Below are 15234 nucleotides of genomic sequence, written 5' to 3'. Positions count from 1 at the left end.
TCATCAATAATTTCTTAATTTCTCACTCCAGGGTGATGATCCAAACATGGCTGGTTTCTTGTTAGACTATCATTTTGGTTGGTAAATGATTCATACACCTCCAAACCATTGCAATGTCCTGGGCTTTCAGCTAATTGTGAATGGCACTCACCCCATCAACTTAAGAAGAAAAAAACTAGATTCACTGAGTTGTTCTAGAGACAAATTAGAAGGTAACTCCCAAGAAAGGTCTGGGGAAATTTATTTAAAATCTCTACAACTCTATTAACAGAAGAAACTATCTTCTGATAGTACTTTCTGTCTTCATTACAGGCAAACTCTTAGTAGTTGAACTTGCAGGAGTTCCTAATATGTTTTTCTTTTGTGCTATTCCTCTACTGGCCTGCTAGTGTTGGCCCTCAGATATTTTGGCAGAACTTCCTGAAGCAAATATATCCCTCATGTCTCTTGGTCAGAAGTGGTTGGATTCCTTAGTGGTAGAAACATGACAATCTCAGTGAGCTGCTTCTTTTTCTTCCAATGGTTCGTGGGCCCATTTCCCTAATCTTTGATCCCAGACATCCAAATGGCCCTTTGCTCAGTTTCCACCCAAGCCCAGCTTTACAGATCAATTTGGCACTAATCTGGGACTTCCCAGATGCTCGTCCGCACTGTGGCTTTCATATAGCAATGTCATCAGTGTGGGCTGTGAAAATGTGTCCAGCTCACTTAACGGGCCATTAACCCATCTCTGGAGAGAAGATGGTGGGTCCCTCAGACCAGAGAGTTTAGGCATTAAGCTCACATGCCCATCTGGTGCTACAAATGCTTTTGTGAATTTGTATGCCTCATTTTTGCCCAAAACCTTCTCCTAAATCAAGAACTGAGATGATTTTGTTAGTACCTAATTCATCTAACAGTATGTTGAGTCTCGGTGCAGGCTATGCGTCTGGTTTGATCATAGAATTTCATTTTCTCTGATTGACACACAGCCTAATTACCATCTGGGCTTAGAAACCCAGGAACTCACAGAAGATCTGATAGCCTCTAGGCTTAACAACTTCCACCTATTCCTGTGAATGGAAGCAGCAGAACAATATAACAAGCACTTTGCAGCTCCTAGTCTGTGAGGACTAGACTGAGTGTGCTGAAAGGTCCATCTCAGCTCTACAGTTCTACAACTCTGAAACTGCACAACTCAGATTGGGACTTGAACCCACTGTCTTGTAATTGAGATCACACACCTGGTCTCAGGATTTGAAGCTCAGTTTCTTGAGGTCTCATCACAGAAGGAATTCAGCGAGAGGCAAAGTGATAGGTAAGAAGTGGATTTATTTAAGGAGATACACATTCCATAGACAGAACACAGTTCATCTCAAAAGGCAAGAATGGTCCTGGGAGAAACACACTCCACAGACAGAGTGTGGGCCATCTCAGAAGCCGAGAGGCCCCGAAATATGGGGTGGTGAGTTTTTGTGGGCTGGGTAATTACATAGGCTAATGAGTAGGAGGGTTATTCCAACTATTTTGGAGAAGGGGTAGAGATTTCGAGGAATTGGGCCACCACCCACTTTTTGACCTTTCCTGGTTAGCCTCAGAACTGTCATGGCACCTGTAAGTGTGTCATTTAGATGCTAATGTATTATAGTTAGCATATAATGAGGCTCAAGGTCCACTGGAAGTCTACTCTTCCACCATCTTGGACCTAGTTGTTTCTAACCAGTTTGTGTCATATCCTGTAGGGCTATGTCATTCTTTTAGAAGTTGTGACCTGCCCCCTTCCTTCCTGCCCCCTTCCTTTCACTTCTACCAGCTTTCCCAGTGCTATACATACTTTCCTGCTTTCTCCTTGACTCTGCTGAATAGGGTTTCTCAGGCTCATCACTGTGGATATGTTAGGCTGAATAATTATTTTGGGGGGCGGGGGGGTGTTGTCCTATGCATTACAGGGTGTTTGCCAGTGTCCCTGTGCAAGGGTGCAGGACCCTGTGGGGCCCTCTTGGGTACAAGTCCTTTTCTGTGTCCCCTATTTCTAGTTTGTAGGAAATAGGCTTCATTTAGCCTCCAGAACAATCCCTGAGTTCCAAAGGGCAGGTTCAAACAATTGCTAACCAGGGAAGGGAGGGGATGCGGAGACTAGGGAGGAGCAGTCAAACCACAGTGCAGCCTTGGGGCAGAGTCCTGGTTCCTCCTCAAGGAATATACATAACAAACCTTTGAGTTCTTCTGAGGGAACTAAGGCCCCACCCAGGTGGCTGAGCACAAGATTCCTGGGGTACCTGTTACCTCACCACCTACCAATCAGAACAAAGTCATACACCCTGCAGCCTTCACCCCAAATTCTGCCTATTAAAAACTTCTCCCCAAAAACCATCAGGGAGTTCAGGATTTTTGAACACGCACCTCCTGTTCTCCTTGCTTGGCCCCGCAATAAACCTTTCTCTGCTCCAGACTTTGATGTTTCGGTTTGTTTGGCATCACTGTGCACGTGGCACACAAAGTTGTGTTTAGTAACAGCTGGCCTCTATTCACTGGATAGCAGTAGCATTCCCCGCTCCCACCCACTGTGTGGCAACCAAAAGTGTCTCCAGACGTTGCCAAATGTCCCCTGGGGGGCAAAATTGCTCCCAACTGAGACCCACTGCTATAAAGCAATAACACAATAGGATGATGATCTAAAAGAACAAACTACAAATTGGTCCTACTTGGTCTTCTTCCAAGTGTTTCAGGAGCAGGCTGAGTACAGACCCAATTGACTTTCTGAAGGAGTCCCCGACCACCATGCTCCATGATGGCTTCTTCCTTCTGGGAGCCAGTTCCAAAGGAGGGATTCTCAAAGTGTAATCCAGCCTCAGAATTGCCTGGGATGCTTGAAAATGCAAATTCCTGGGCCCCACCCTTGGTTTACTGTATCAGAATCTCCAGGGGTGTAGATTGAGAATTTGCAATCTAACACACCCTAGTATGGATTCTTAAAGACCACTCAGGTCTGCAGCTGCAAGTCCACTCTCCCCATCTATGGAATTTGCCCATCATTCTTTCTTATCCAGTGAGTTTGTGGGTGTGAAAAATTGATTTCTCTATGTATCTCACTGAGCTGCCACCATCTCTGAGGAAACTCTAAATGGAAAAGACGTGCTTGAAACAGTCTTATGTATCCGGAGGGGCCAACATCACCACCTCTGGCCAGCAGGTGGGGTGGGCAAAGGTGCTCCTTGGAAACCTTACCAGTGAAGGAGAGTGAGAGCCACACTCCCACTGGATACCATCTCTTTCTTCTCTCTGGTCCAGCAGAAAATGAGCAATTTCCCCATCAGAACCTTACCTTTTGGTCTGATAGAATCCTTATCTTCCCATTAGTTTCCACCAAATTCATATTGCAAGCACAGAGAGGTCGCTGAGTAGGAGGTGTCCTGGGTTGGGACTTGAAACATTAGCGTTCTGTTCAGGTTTTACCGTTATCTCACTGTGTAGTTTTGGACCCGTTACTGAACAATTACTAAACCTCACCATAACATGCAAACATGGACCACATCGCCGGTTTCCAAACCTGGGCAAATATCAGTTACCTGAGTTTTGTAAACATAAGTTTTAAACCCTGGTTCTATTCCTCAGAGATTTAACTGAGTTGTAAAATTCTGTGTTTTAAAAAGTTCTGCAGATGATTCAGATTCACACCCAGGTGTAGGACCCATTGGACCCATTGGACCCATTGCCTTAGGATTCTATGCAATGATTTGCTGATGCACAAGAAGAGTCCGGGCATCTCCCAGTGTGGCCATTAGGTGACCTCAGCTACAGATCCCCTGTTCCTCCTCTTGATTCTCTCCATTTCCCATCCTCACAATGAATTTCACTTTGTATTCCAGCTATTAGCTGCCTGGAATGCGTTCATGTTCTCCCTACAGCACAGCTTACAGCCAAGTGAAGAGGTCCTTAGCCTGGAGTCCGCAGATGCCTGTCCATGGCTAGGTTTTAGAGGATTTACGAACCCCTAAAATTATATTGCAAATGTGACATGAATGTGCATTTATATGGTGAAAGGGTGGGAATCCCTTATGGAGAATCATTAGATTCTCAAAAGAGTCCATGACCGGAAAAAAGGTTAAGAACCCTGGTGTAATGGGACAGACAAGGCAAAGAACTACAACAGGGTAACAAGCACTACATCAGAAGCGGGTGCTGCAACTAGCTGGATGGAGACGATTCCTCCATGAGTGAGATGTAGTCCCTAACTTATATTCTGCCTTCTAAGGCGTTACAATTATAGCAAGCATTCAAATTTCCACAAGGGCAATACAAAGATCTGTGGGAGCACAGAAGCAGGAGAGAATCATCCTGGTCATGGAGCCAGAAGCAGGTATCACAGAGCGGTAGCTCTGGAGCTTGGCTGGCCCCTAAGGGTGGATGGAAGAAGGTTATTCCATCAGAATGAACAGAGTGAGAAAAGGCATGTGGGGAGGGCGGGGGAGCTTGTGTGTTTGAGGCACTAGGAGCAGCCCCATAGACCTGACGGGCTGTTGTGAGGAGGACTCAGAAACAAGACCGAGGGACTTCCCTGGTGATACAGTGGTTAAGACTCCACACTTCCACTGCAGGGGGCACAGGTTCAATCCCTGGTCAGGGAACTAAAATCCCACATGTCACGTGGTGCCACAAAACAAACAAACAAACAAACACACACAAACACTGAAAGATGGGTGAGGAAGGGATGGTGGAGTGACTTGAATGCTCTGCTCAGGAGTTTGGAGTTACAATATTTTATAAACAAAGACATATTGGACAGTTGTGGGTAAGTAAGGATGTGTTTAGACCTATTCTTTAGGAAGACTATTCCACCAGGGATATAAAATGCATTAAGGCAAGGCAAAGATCAGAGATGGAGCGATCCGTTAGGAAGCCACTGCATCCCAAAAGGAACTTAGGCAGAGGGGATGGAAAGGAGGCAGCAGACTCACATACTGATGGGATGGAGGAATGGGGTCCTGAGAAGGGAGACATTGGAAAGATGCCCAGGGTACTAAACCTGAGTCAACTGGGGAATAAGGTGCCGTTCAGAGAGAGACACAGAGACACAGAAGAAAGTACAGACTTGGAGCAGAAAAAGTGTATAAGATAAGAATTAAACTCACCTGCTAGTAACAAACACCTAAAGTAACATCTTTTTTTTTTTTTAAAGGCTGGAGATAATTTTTTTAATTAATTTATTTTATTTTTGGCTGTGTTGGGTCTTTGTTGCTGCACACAGGCTTTCTCTAATTGTGACGAGCAAGGGCTACTCTGTTGTGGTGTGAGGGCTTCTCATCGTGGTGGCTTCTCTTCGAGAGCATGCGCCCCAGGCGCATGGGCTTCAGTAGTTGTGGCTCTCAGGCTCTAGAGTGCAGGCTCAGTAGTCGTGGCTCACGGGCTTAGTGGTTTAGAGGCAAGTGGGATCTTCCTGGACCGGGGATCGAACCCATGTCCCCTGCATTGGCAGGTGTATTCTTAACCACTGCGCCACCAGGGAAACCCTAAAGTAACATCTTTAATAAGATGGAGATTTGGGAATTCCCTGGTGGTCCGGGCTTTCACTTCCACGGCCTGTGTTCAATCCCTGGTCGGGGAACTGAGATCCCACCAGCTGTGTGGTGCAGCCAAAAGAAAAAAAGAGAGAGATGGAGATCTGATTTCTTATAAAGAAGTTGGGAGCTGGCCAGTCAACAGCTGGGATGGCAGCTCCCTCACATCACCAGACTCCTCCTTCTGCTTCACCTGTCTACGGCTGCCACCCTCAGATGGTTCCACCCTCTGAATCTCCCCAAGGTTTCGAGATGGCTTACTGAGCACCAGCCAGAGTGTCCACATTCTAAGCAGGAGGCTGGAAGAAGGGGAGGAAGAAGGGGAAAAAGATGTCCTTCCTAGATAAGTCAGCTCCCTATTTTCCTGGAAGCTCCACCTGGTCCTTTCCATGTATATGTCATCAGCCACGTCTGGCTACAGAGGAGGTTGGGAAACATACATGCGGCCTTCAGGAAGAAAACAAGTGTTCTCTCAGTAAGGAAGAGGGGAGATGGATACGGAATTGGCAATGGATAGCCTCTGCTGTAGAAGAGAAGGTGGGCTTTATTCTTAACAAATTGCACTTAATATGCTGGCCAAACACTTTGATGGAGCTAGAAGACAGGGATCAGAGAAGTGTTTGGACTTCAGGAGATAACAGGTGCTGGATATAGAGACCCAGGATGCCCCGCAAGAAGTGATGACCAAAATCAGAGAAATGAACAAAGTCACCAAGGGGCAGATTATAAAGAGAGATGAGAAGTTTAAAGACCGAATCTTAGGAACACAGGAGGAAGGAGCACAAACAGTCGGAGAGGTGAGAGCAGTATCAGAAAGAGAATTTTCGAGAGGGTGTGCTCCCCGTTACCGAACGCTGCAGGTCAAGGAGAAGGAGGGCTAAGCAGGGCCATTGGATCTGGTGACTGAGGTTGCTAGAGGTCCCTCAAGGTGGGGTGAGGGTGGGAAGCAGATTTCAAGGAGTTGAGGAGAAAGTGCAAGATGCTGAGATAGAGACATGGGCACAAGACCACATCTTGGAGGAGCTTGACAGTGACAAGAGAGGGACAGGGTCGGGGTGGCAAAGGCTTGCAGGAGACGTCAGATTGAAGGAAGCATTTTGCGGGTTTGGTGGAATAGCTTGTGAGGTCTGTGATTTAAGCCGCCTGCACATCTCACTCCTTGGTTAGAGATCATTAGACTTTGCCCATAGAGGCATTTGTGCCACTCTGACTCCTGACTGGTGTTTCTGCTCCCCAAAGAGGGCCAATGGGGCACACACATCCTCTCACATCCCGTACCTGCCCAGGCAGAGCAGTAACTCCGGGTGCCCTGTAAGCCAGGCAAAGGCCCCGCAGTCTGACGAAGGGCTCTGCAGCTTCCTGCTGACCATGGTGTCAACGTCAGGCTGATGTGTGGTTTTCATCTGGCTAAGGCCAGAAACACAGAGAGGAACAATCAAGGTGAAGCCGAAACAGCAAATAGGGAAAAAACTTGGAGGCAGAGGCTTCCAGCAGACTCAATCACAGACAGGAACGTGGGAGGGACCAGTCAGTAGGGTGGGGGAACTTTATGGTGAGGCTGGTGGTCTAGATGAGTAGCGGGAGACGCCTGGAGAGACAGAGCAGCAGCAGGAGTTCCTAGGGGGCTGGCAGGTCTACTGGATTGTGTCGGATGGTCGCTGATTGCCCAACCTGCCTATATCCCAAAGGGTTTTGACCCCCATTTTCTTTTTTTTCTTTAATTGAAGTACAGTTTATTTACAATGTGTTAATTTCTGCTGTACAGCAAAGTGATTCAGTTATACATACACATACGTTTTTTATCATATTCTTTTCCATTATGGTTTATCCAAGGACATTGCACATCGTTCCCTGTGCTATGTAGTAGGACCTTGTTGTCCATCCATCCTATATGTAATAGCTTGCATCTACCAACCCCAAATTCCCAGTCCTTCCCTCCTCCCCTTAGCAACCAGAAGTCTGTTCTTTATTTGATCACAATTTCTTTTTTTTTTTAGAACCTTTATTGAGATACAGTTAACATACAATAAACTGCATATACTTGGAGCATACAATTTGGTATCCCAGTCTCCAAATTCATTCCCCACCAACTCTCCCAGCTTTCCCCACTTGGTGTCCATATATTTGTTCTCTACATCTATGTCTCTATTTCCGCCTTGCAAACCGGTTGATTTGTACCATTTTTCTATATTCCACATATATGTGTTAATATACGGTATTTGTTTTTCTCTTTCTGACACTTCACTCTGTATGACAGTCTCCAAGTCCATCCATGTCTCTAGAAATGTCCCAGTTTCCTTGCTTTTTACAACTGAGTAATATTCCATTGTATATATGTACCACATCTTTTTTATCCATTCATCTGTTGATGGACAATTAGGTTGCTTCCATGTCCTGACTATTGTAAATAGTGCTGCAATGAACATTGAAGTGCATGTGTCTTTTTGAATTATGGTGTTCTCTGGGTATATGCCCAGTAGTGGGATTGCTGGCTCATATGGTAACTCTCTTTTTAGTTTTTCAGGGAACCTCCATATTGTTCTCCATAGTGGCTGTATCAATTTACATTCCCACCAACAGTGCAAGAGGGTTCCCTTTTCTCCATACCGTCTCCAGCATTTACCGTTTGTAGATTTTCTGATGATGCCCATTCTGACTGGTGTGAGGTGATACCCCATTGTAGTTTTGATTTGCATTTCTCTAATACTTAGTGATGTTGAGCAGCTTTTCATGTGCCTCTTGGCCATCCATATGTCTTCTTTGGAGAAATGCCTATTTAGGTCTTCTGCCCATTTTTTGATTGGGTTGCTTGTTTTTTTGATATTGAGCTGGATGAACTGTTTATATATTTTGGAGATTAGTCCTTTGTTGATTCGTTTGCAAATATTTTCTCCCATTCTGAGGGTTGTCTTTTCGTCTTGCTTATAGTTTCCTTTGCTGTGCAGAAGCTTTGAAGTTTCCTTAGGTCCCACTTATTTATTTTTGTTTTTATTTCCATTACTCTAGGGGGTGGATCAAAAAAGATCTTGCTGTTATTTATGTCGAAGAGTGTTCTTCCTATGTTTTCCTCTAGGAGTTTTATAGTGTCTGGCCTTACATTTAGGTCTTTTATCCATTTTGAGTTTATTTTTGTGTATGGTGTTAGGGAGTGTTCTAATCTCATTCTTTTACATGTAGCTGTCCAGTTTTCCCAGCACCACTTATTGAAGAGGCTGTCTTTTCTCCATTGTATATCCTTGGCTCCTTTGTCATAGATTAGTTGACCATAGTTTATCTCTGGGCTTTCTATCCTGTTCCATCGATCTATATTTCTGTTTTTGTGCCAGTACCATACTGTCTTGATCACTGCTGCCTTGTAGTATAGCCTGAAGTCAGGAAGCCTGATTCCACCAACTCCATCTTTCCTTCTCAAGATTGCTTTGGCTATTCGGGTCTTTAGTGTTTCCATGCAAATCGTAAAATTTCTTGTTCTAGTTCTGTGAAAAATGCCATTGGTAATTTGATGGGGATTGCACTGAATCTGTAAATTGCTTTGGGTAGTATAGTCGTTTTCACAATGTTGATTCTTCCAATCCAAGAACATGGTATGTCCCTCCATCTGTTTGTATCGTCTTTGATTTCTTTCATTAGTGTCTTATAGTTTTCTGAGTACAGGTCTTTTACCTCCTTGGTTAGGTTTATTCCTAGGTATTTTATTCTTTTTGTTGCAATGGTGAATGGGATTGTTTCCTTAATTTCTCTTTCTGATCTTTCATTGTTAGTGTATAGAAATGCAAGAGATTTCTGTGTGTTAATTTTGTATCCTGCAATTTTACCAAATTCATTGATTAGCTCAAGTAGTTTTGGTGGCATCTTTAGGATTTTCTATGTATAATATCATGTCATCTGCAAACAGTGACAGTTTTACTTCTTCTTTTCCAATTTGGATTCCTTTGATTTCTTTTTCTTCTCTGATTGCTGTGGCAAGGACTTCCAAAACTAAGTTGAATAGTAGTGGTGAGAGTGGACATCCTTGTCTTGTTCCTGATCTTAGAGGGAATGCTTGCAGTTTTTCACCATTGAGAATGATGTTTGCTGTGGGTGTGTGATATATGGCCTTTATTATGTTGAGGTAGGTTCCCTCTATGCCCACCTTCTGGAGAGTTTTTATCATAAATAGGTGTTGAATTTTGTTGAAAGCTTTTTCTGCATCTATTGAGATGATCATGTAGTTTTTAATCCTTCAGTTTATTAATATGGTGTATCACATTGATTGATTTGCATATATTGAAGAATCCTTGCATTCCAGGGATAAACCCCACTTGATCATGGTGTATGATCCTTTTAATGTGTTGTTGGATTCTGTTGGCTAGTATTTTGTTGAGGATTTTTGCATCTAAATTCATCAGTGATATTGGTCTGTAGTTTTCTTTTTTGTAGTATCTTTGTCTGGTTTTGGTATCAGGGTGGTGGTGGCCTCATAAAATGAGTTTGGGAGTGTTCCTTCCTCTGCAATTTTTGGAAGAATTTGAGAAGGATGGGTGTTAGCTCTTCTCTAAATGTTTGATAAAATTCACCTGTGAATCCATCTGGTCCTGGACTTTTGTTTGTTGGGAGATTTTTAATCACAGTTTCAATTTCATTACTTGTGATTGGTCAGTTCGTATTCTCTCTGTCTTCCTGATTCTGTCTTGGAAGGTTATACCTTTCTAAGGATCTGTCCATTTCATCCAGGTTGTCCATTTTATTGGCATATAGTTGCTTGTAGTAGTCTCTTATGGTGCTTTTTATTTCTGCGGCGTCTATTGTAACTTCTCCTGTTTCCTTTCTAATTTTATTGATTTCTCTCCCTCTTTTTCTTGATGAGTCTTGCTAGAGGTTTATCGATTTTATTTATCTTCTCAAAGAACCAGATTTTAGTTTAATTGATTTTTGCTATTGTTTTCTTTGTTTCTATTTCGTTTATTTCTGCTCTGATCTTTATGATTTCTCTCCGTCTACTAACTTTGGGTTTTGTTTGCTCTTCTTTCTCTAGTTTCTTTAGGTGTAAGGTTAGATTGTTTATTTGGAATTTTTCTTGTCTCTTGAGATAGGATTGTATTGCTGTAAACTTCCCTCTTAGAACTGCCTTTGCTGCATCCCATAGGTTTTGGATCGTTGTGTTTTCATTGTCATTTGTCTCTAGGTATTTTTGGATTTCCTCTTTGATTTCTTCAGTGATCTCTTCGTTATTTACTAGCGTATTGTTGATCCCAATTTCTTACAGCTGATGCACAGATAGTGATGACTAGTGTATGTGGTGTGAAAAATGAATCACACCAAAGTTGATCTTTACCTGGCAACCTTACAATAACCATGCAGATTTAACTACATGACTACATGCTTTAACATCCCCAATTTCTTAAACTAATCTGACCTCTCCTAAGCCTGATAAAAGAATAAAATTATTCTTTATGGGTGACCCTGATGAGTTGTGTTTGGCTCCAAAAACCCAACGAAGGCTATAACTGGTGCAGATTGGGTGCATTCATTCTGTTAACTTGCTGTGTCACCTGGGGTGAGTTAACCTCACCTCTCTGAGCCACAGATTGCTTTGTTTGTGAAATGACAGAGCTGGGCCAGATAGCTTTCTGTTTCTTTCCAACTAGAAAATTCTAGAAACCTAAATAATTACATGTAAAACTGCTGCATGGTGCTTGATAAATAGATGCTTTGGAAGCACTTGCACTTACACCAAAATAGACAATAGAGGAACTTAATCTCCTCATTACCTTGGACCAACAGACATCCCTGGTCTTTCTCCTTCCTCCCACCTCCATCTTTGCAGGTGTGCATCCTCGAGTGTGAAGGGAAGGTCTTTGCTGGCCCTCGCTGGACTCCGTGCACCAAGGTCATGGCCAGGGGCTACTGGCAGCTCAGTCCTGCTGACCCAGACCACGTGGCGGCTGCTCTTGACCAGCCAAGAGCCTCTGAGATGCAGCATCTGAAGCGAATGCCCCGCGTCAGGAGCCTCTTCCAAGCTCAGAAAGGGACAGAGCCCGGCATGGAGGAGGTGGGGGAGATGGAGCAGAAGCAGCTGCAGAAGAGGTTCGGGGGCTTCACCGGGGCCCGGAAGTCGGCCCGGAAGTTGGCCAACCAGAAGCGGTTCAGTGAGTTTATGAGGCAGTACCTGGTCCTGAGTATGCAGTCCAGCCAGCGCAGGCGCACCCTGCACCAGAATGGTAATGCGTAATTGGAAGGGGAGCCCCTCCCAGCTGCACCGTCCACTTCAACCCATGAGTGAGTGGGGCCCGAATGAGCTGGGGGCAAGAAGAAACCTCCTCTACCCCCTGTCTTAGCCTTCCTCCCAGGCCTGGGGAAGGCCACTGGCCCCCAAACACATATACACATGCCACACCACCTCCAGGGGTTCAGCTCTTGGGAGGTCTGGGAGGTAAACCACCTCCCTGCCTCCTGCTCACCTTTTCTCTGGGAGCAAAGATTTTCCTGGGATTACTCCTGACCCTGACCACTGCTGTTAAGAGACTGGTTACCATGGAGATAATAGTAGTGTGTTAAGATAACTAACTCCTCTATAGCTCTCCATGAGCTTAGTTACTATGGGGACAGTTAAGTGGACCTATCATCCTCTCTGGTTGCCATAGAAACCACTCACTCACCTTTCCTCCGAGACTTTATTTCTGAGAACAGAGAGCTGGACCTACACTTAGCCATTCGCAGAGAGTCTGATTTCTGTGGCTGTGATGTTGCTGTTTCACCTTCAAAGATGGCTTAGTTGTCCCTTCCCCTCCCCTGCTATATCTCAAGGTGACTGGCTTCCATGGAAACCATTAAACTTTCCCACTCTCCCCCAGTCAAAGAGTTCTGGTTAGGATCAGTTCTGGTCAGGACACTTTCTGCTTTTCTTTCTTCCATACGTCACTCATCCATCCGACCACTTTGCCAGAGATGGGCTGATTCTCTGCAGCCAGTGGTACCTGAACAAGGCTTTGAGAATCTGGCCCAAACTACCTGAGTCACTTTTGGAAGAGGGACTAAGGGATCATCATCTTTCCTCACCTTTTGCCTCTTTTCAGGAGCCATTTTTGTCTTGTGTTTGTTTGCTTTCCCTTATTCCTCTCTCCTTTGTGGTCTGTTCTAACCCCCACAGATGTTTATACCTGTACCTATAATGCAGATCAGATGATAAACATCAGAGATGCTAATTTAATGCCCAGTCATTACAAACTCAGCTTTCCTCAGCCCATTAATTTATATGTAACTTTGAGTGGCATAGGGAACTAGCACAGTGGAATTTTCTGAAAATCTAAGAAAATCCAAACCATCAAGCATATGTGTGGGAACATGATTATCTGCAGGATCTCATATCGCTCCTTAAACAGTCTAGAAACTTCCCCAATAGAAAGAACTAATCAGTTGGTCAGAAAATTTCCCCAGATATTATTACCCAAGTGGGGGCTTTTCCCTAACTCAGAGGCATAAAAGAAAAAAGTCTGCATGTGCTGTTTTATTTTGCTTCCTGTATATCTAAAGGTAGCCAGATTGTTAATAATCTTCCTTCAAAGTATTTTAATACACGTGTGAATCTTTGGCATTCACACTTCATTAGGGAGGCAGCCCACGTAGCCCTTTGCAGGTAGGCTGGCTTGTTTGCAAAAGATTCATTGCCAAATACGGGTATATGTATTAAGTTGTGAGCCGAAGGCTGCCGTGTTTATTTTAGCAGAATGACTAATCTCCGAAGGCCCTGAATTAACCTGCACTGTTTTTGAAGTCATATTCTTGGATCCTTAACAAGCATTCTATTTCTCCTAAGCCATATCTCCACAGGATGTAACAGTAAATTTTTAAGAACTAGCATGGATTGAATTCTTTCAAACCTTAAAGATATTCTTCTTTAAAGGGACCCTCAAGGAACACTGACGACATGTCTAACTCTGAACTACAACCATTTTCTTTACCTAAAGACAATATAAAATCAGTCACATTAGCAGGAATCAGTTTATTTTTTTAAAAAAACTGTTTGAGCCCCTATTAAGGTAATTGGTTTTTCTAGTTTTCTATTGTTTCCAACTGAGCAGCCCTGAAACAGAACTGGTAACCAGCTTCTGTCTGCAGCTTTGCTCAAGATGTAAAGTTCTTGATGGAAACACTGAAGATATTAACCAGCTCATTTTGGTATTATTGACAGCTTTCCTCCTGCGACCATCTCACTCATTCTTTTTGCCGCACATTCATGATTGCTGAGTTCCAGTGCGGACGTGTATTTATGAGTCCCTTAAGCCTGGCTTTATTTGCTTGTACACACCTCAACCAGCCCCACACATGCTTGAGATTTCTCCACGGTTGGGGGACTCCTGTTGCCAGAGCTGTTCTGGACCTCCTGAGATATCCAACACCAACCTATATTTAGAAGGCTGGAGGAAACGGTACCACCTAATACATGGGATGAAGAACCCTTATTCAGGGACTTCCCTGGCAGCCCAGTGGTTAAGACTCCACCCTTCCAAGGCAGGGGATGTGAGTTCAATCCCTGGTCGGGGAACTAAGATCCCACATGCTGCCTGGTGTGGCCAAAACAAAAACAAAAACAAACCTTATTCAGAAAGTGCAATTGTTACTGAGTCTAAGCTCGTACAGCTTGCCACATGACAGGCCGAAAATCGAGAGGTGAGTTGTTGAGACAAGGAATAATGACTTCATTCGGGAAGCCAGCAAACTGACCCCAGATCTTGCCTGAGTTAGAATTCAGGCTCCTTTTATACTAAAAGGGGAGGGAGTAAAGTGAAACCCTTCCTGGTTCCCATCAGCCTCTGTAGGGGGTGTGTTAATTTCTTCCTCCCCACAGTTGTTCACAGGGGGCCGTGGTCAGGATGTTTCCTGTGAGCTTAATGCTCATTACCTTGGAAGCAGGGTTCCCAGAGATGGGTCTTTATGTATAGTTTAACCTTATAGGCAACATCCCTTTAGTAGTTAACACGTAATAGAAAACAAAAGATTCTTCCCTATTACATAATGGTGTTCTAGAAAGGAGGGACACTGGGGTGCAGGACCAGTCCTAGATAGACCTGAGAAAAGTGCAGGACTGGTCCCGGTACCTGCCGTCCTTTTCCCTGGCCCTATACTTCCCTCCTCTCTTCTGCTACCCTGGGCCTTGACCTTCTAGACAGTGGAAAGTGAGCAGATTCGTTCCTGGTGAGAAATTAGTGAAGTTAGCACGCGTAATATAAAAGAAAGCCATAAGTGAGGGCTCTATTTAGCCTGAAGAAATGAATTACTACACAGATTCCAAACACCAGGGATGAGAGAAATGCTTCTGGGCAGCTCGCCCCGCCCCTTGCAAACCCCATCCCACAGACCTCCCCTTCATTCTGTTGGTCCTGCCACTAGACCAGGGGCCAGCAAAGCAGGTGTGTAGGAGTCAGGGAACCCTTCTTGCTGCTTTCAGGGCTAATTATGTGAATGACAGCTTTTCTTTGCTTCGTTTCTATTGCTCAGGCACTAGGGAAAATAGAATTGAAGAGTCAGAATAACTGTCGGATTTGCCATTGTAATCATTTCTGTCTCCCCAGGTGTCCGGGTGATCCCCAAATCAGCATGTCTCCAGCCCCAGACCTGCCGGCTGGGAGTCAGGATTCCTTCCTCCCCAAGGCACTGAGGCAGGCCTTGGCTCCAGGCCTCCACCCCCAGGGCCCAGCCCCCTCTGGTTGTCCTTCCC

The 15234-nt window shown here is 44.5% G+C and overlaps 1 protein-coding gene across 1 annotated transcript in view; it reads left to right on the top strand.

The window, feature by feature from the left end:
- The window catches only part of PNOC (prepronociceptin), a 30683-nt gene extending 15449 nt beyond the window's left edge, over nucleotides 1-15234 (top strand). The window contains exons 3-4 of the mRNA XM_057724720.1: nucleotides 11344-11737; nucleotides 15089-15234. Of these exons, the coding sequence (XP_057580703.1) occupies nucleotides 11344-11737; nucleotides 15089-15174 (480 nt within the window). The 3' untranslated portion in view covers nucleotides 15175-15234. The remainder of the gene's footprint in view (nucleotides 1-11343; nucleotides 11738-15088) is intronic.

This window comes from Hippopotamus amphibius, chromosome 2 (genome assembly GCF_030028045.1).
Source record: "Hippopotamus amphibius kiboko isolate mHipAmp2 chromosome 2, mHipAmp2.hap2, whole genome shotgun sequence".
In the NCBI taxonomy this organism is placed as follows: domain Eukaryota; kingdom Metazoa; phylum Chordata; class Mammalia; order Artiodactyla; family Hippopotamidae; genus Hippopotamus; species Hippopotamus amphibius.
Note: the sequence above shows the minus strand (reverse complement) of the source record. Positions and strands in the feature narration are given on the sequence as shown.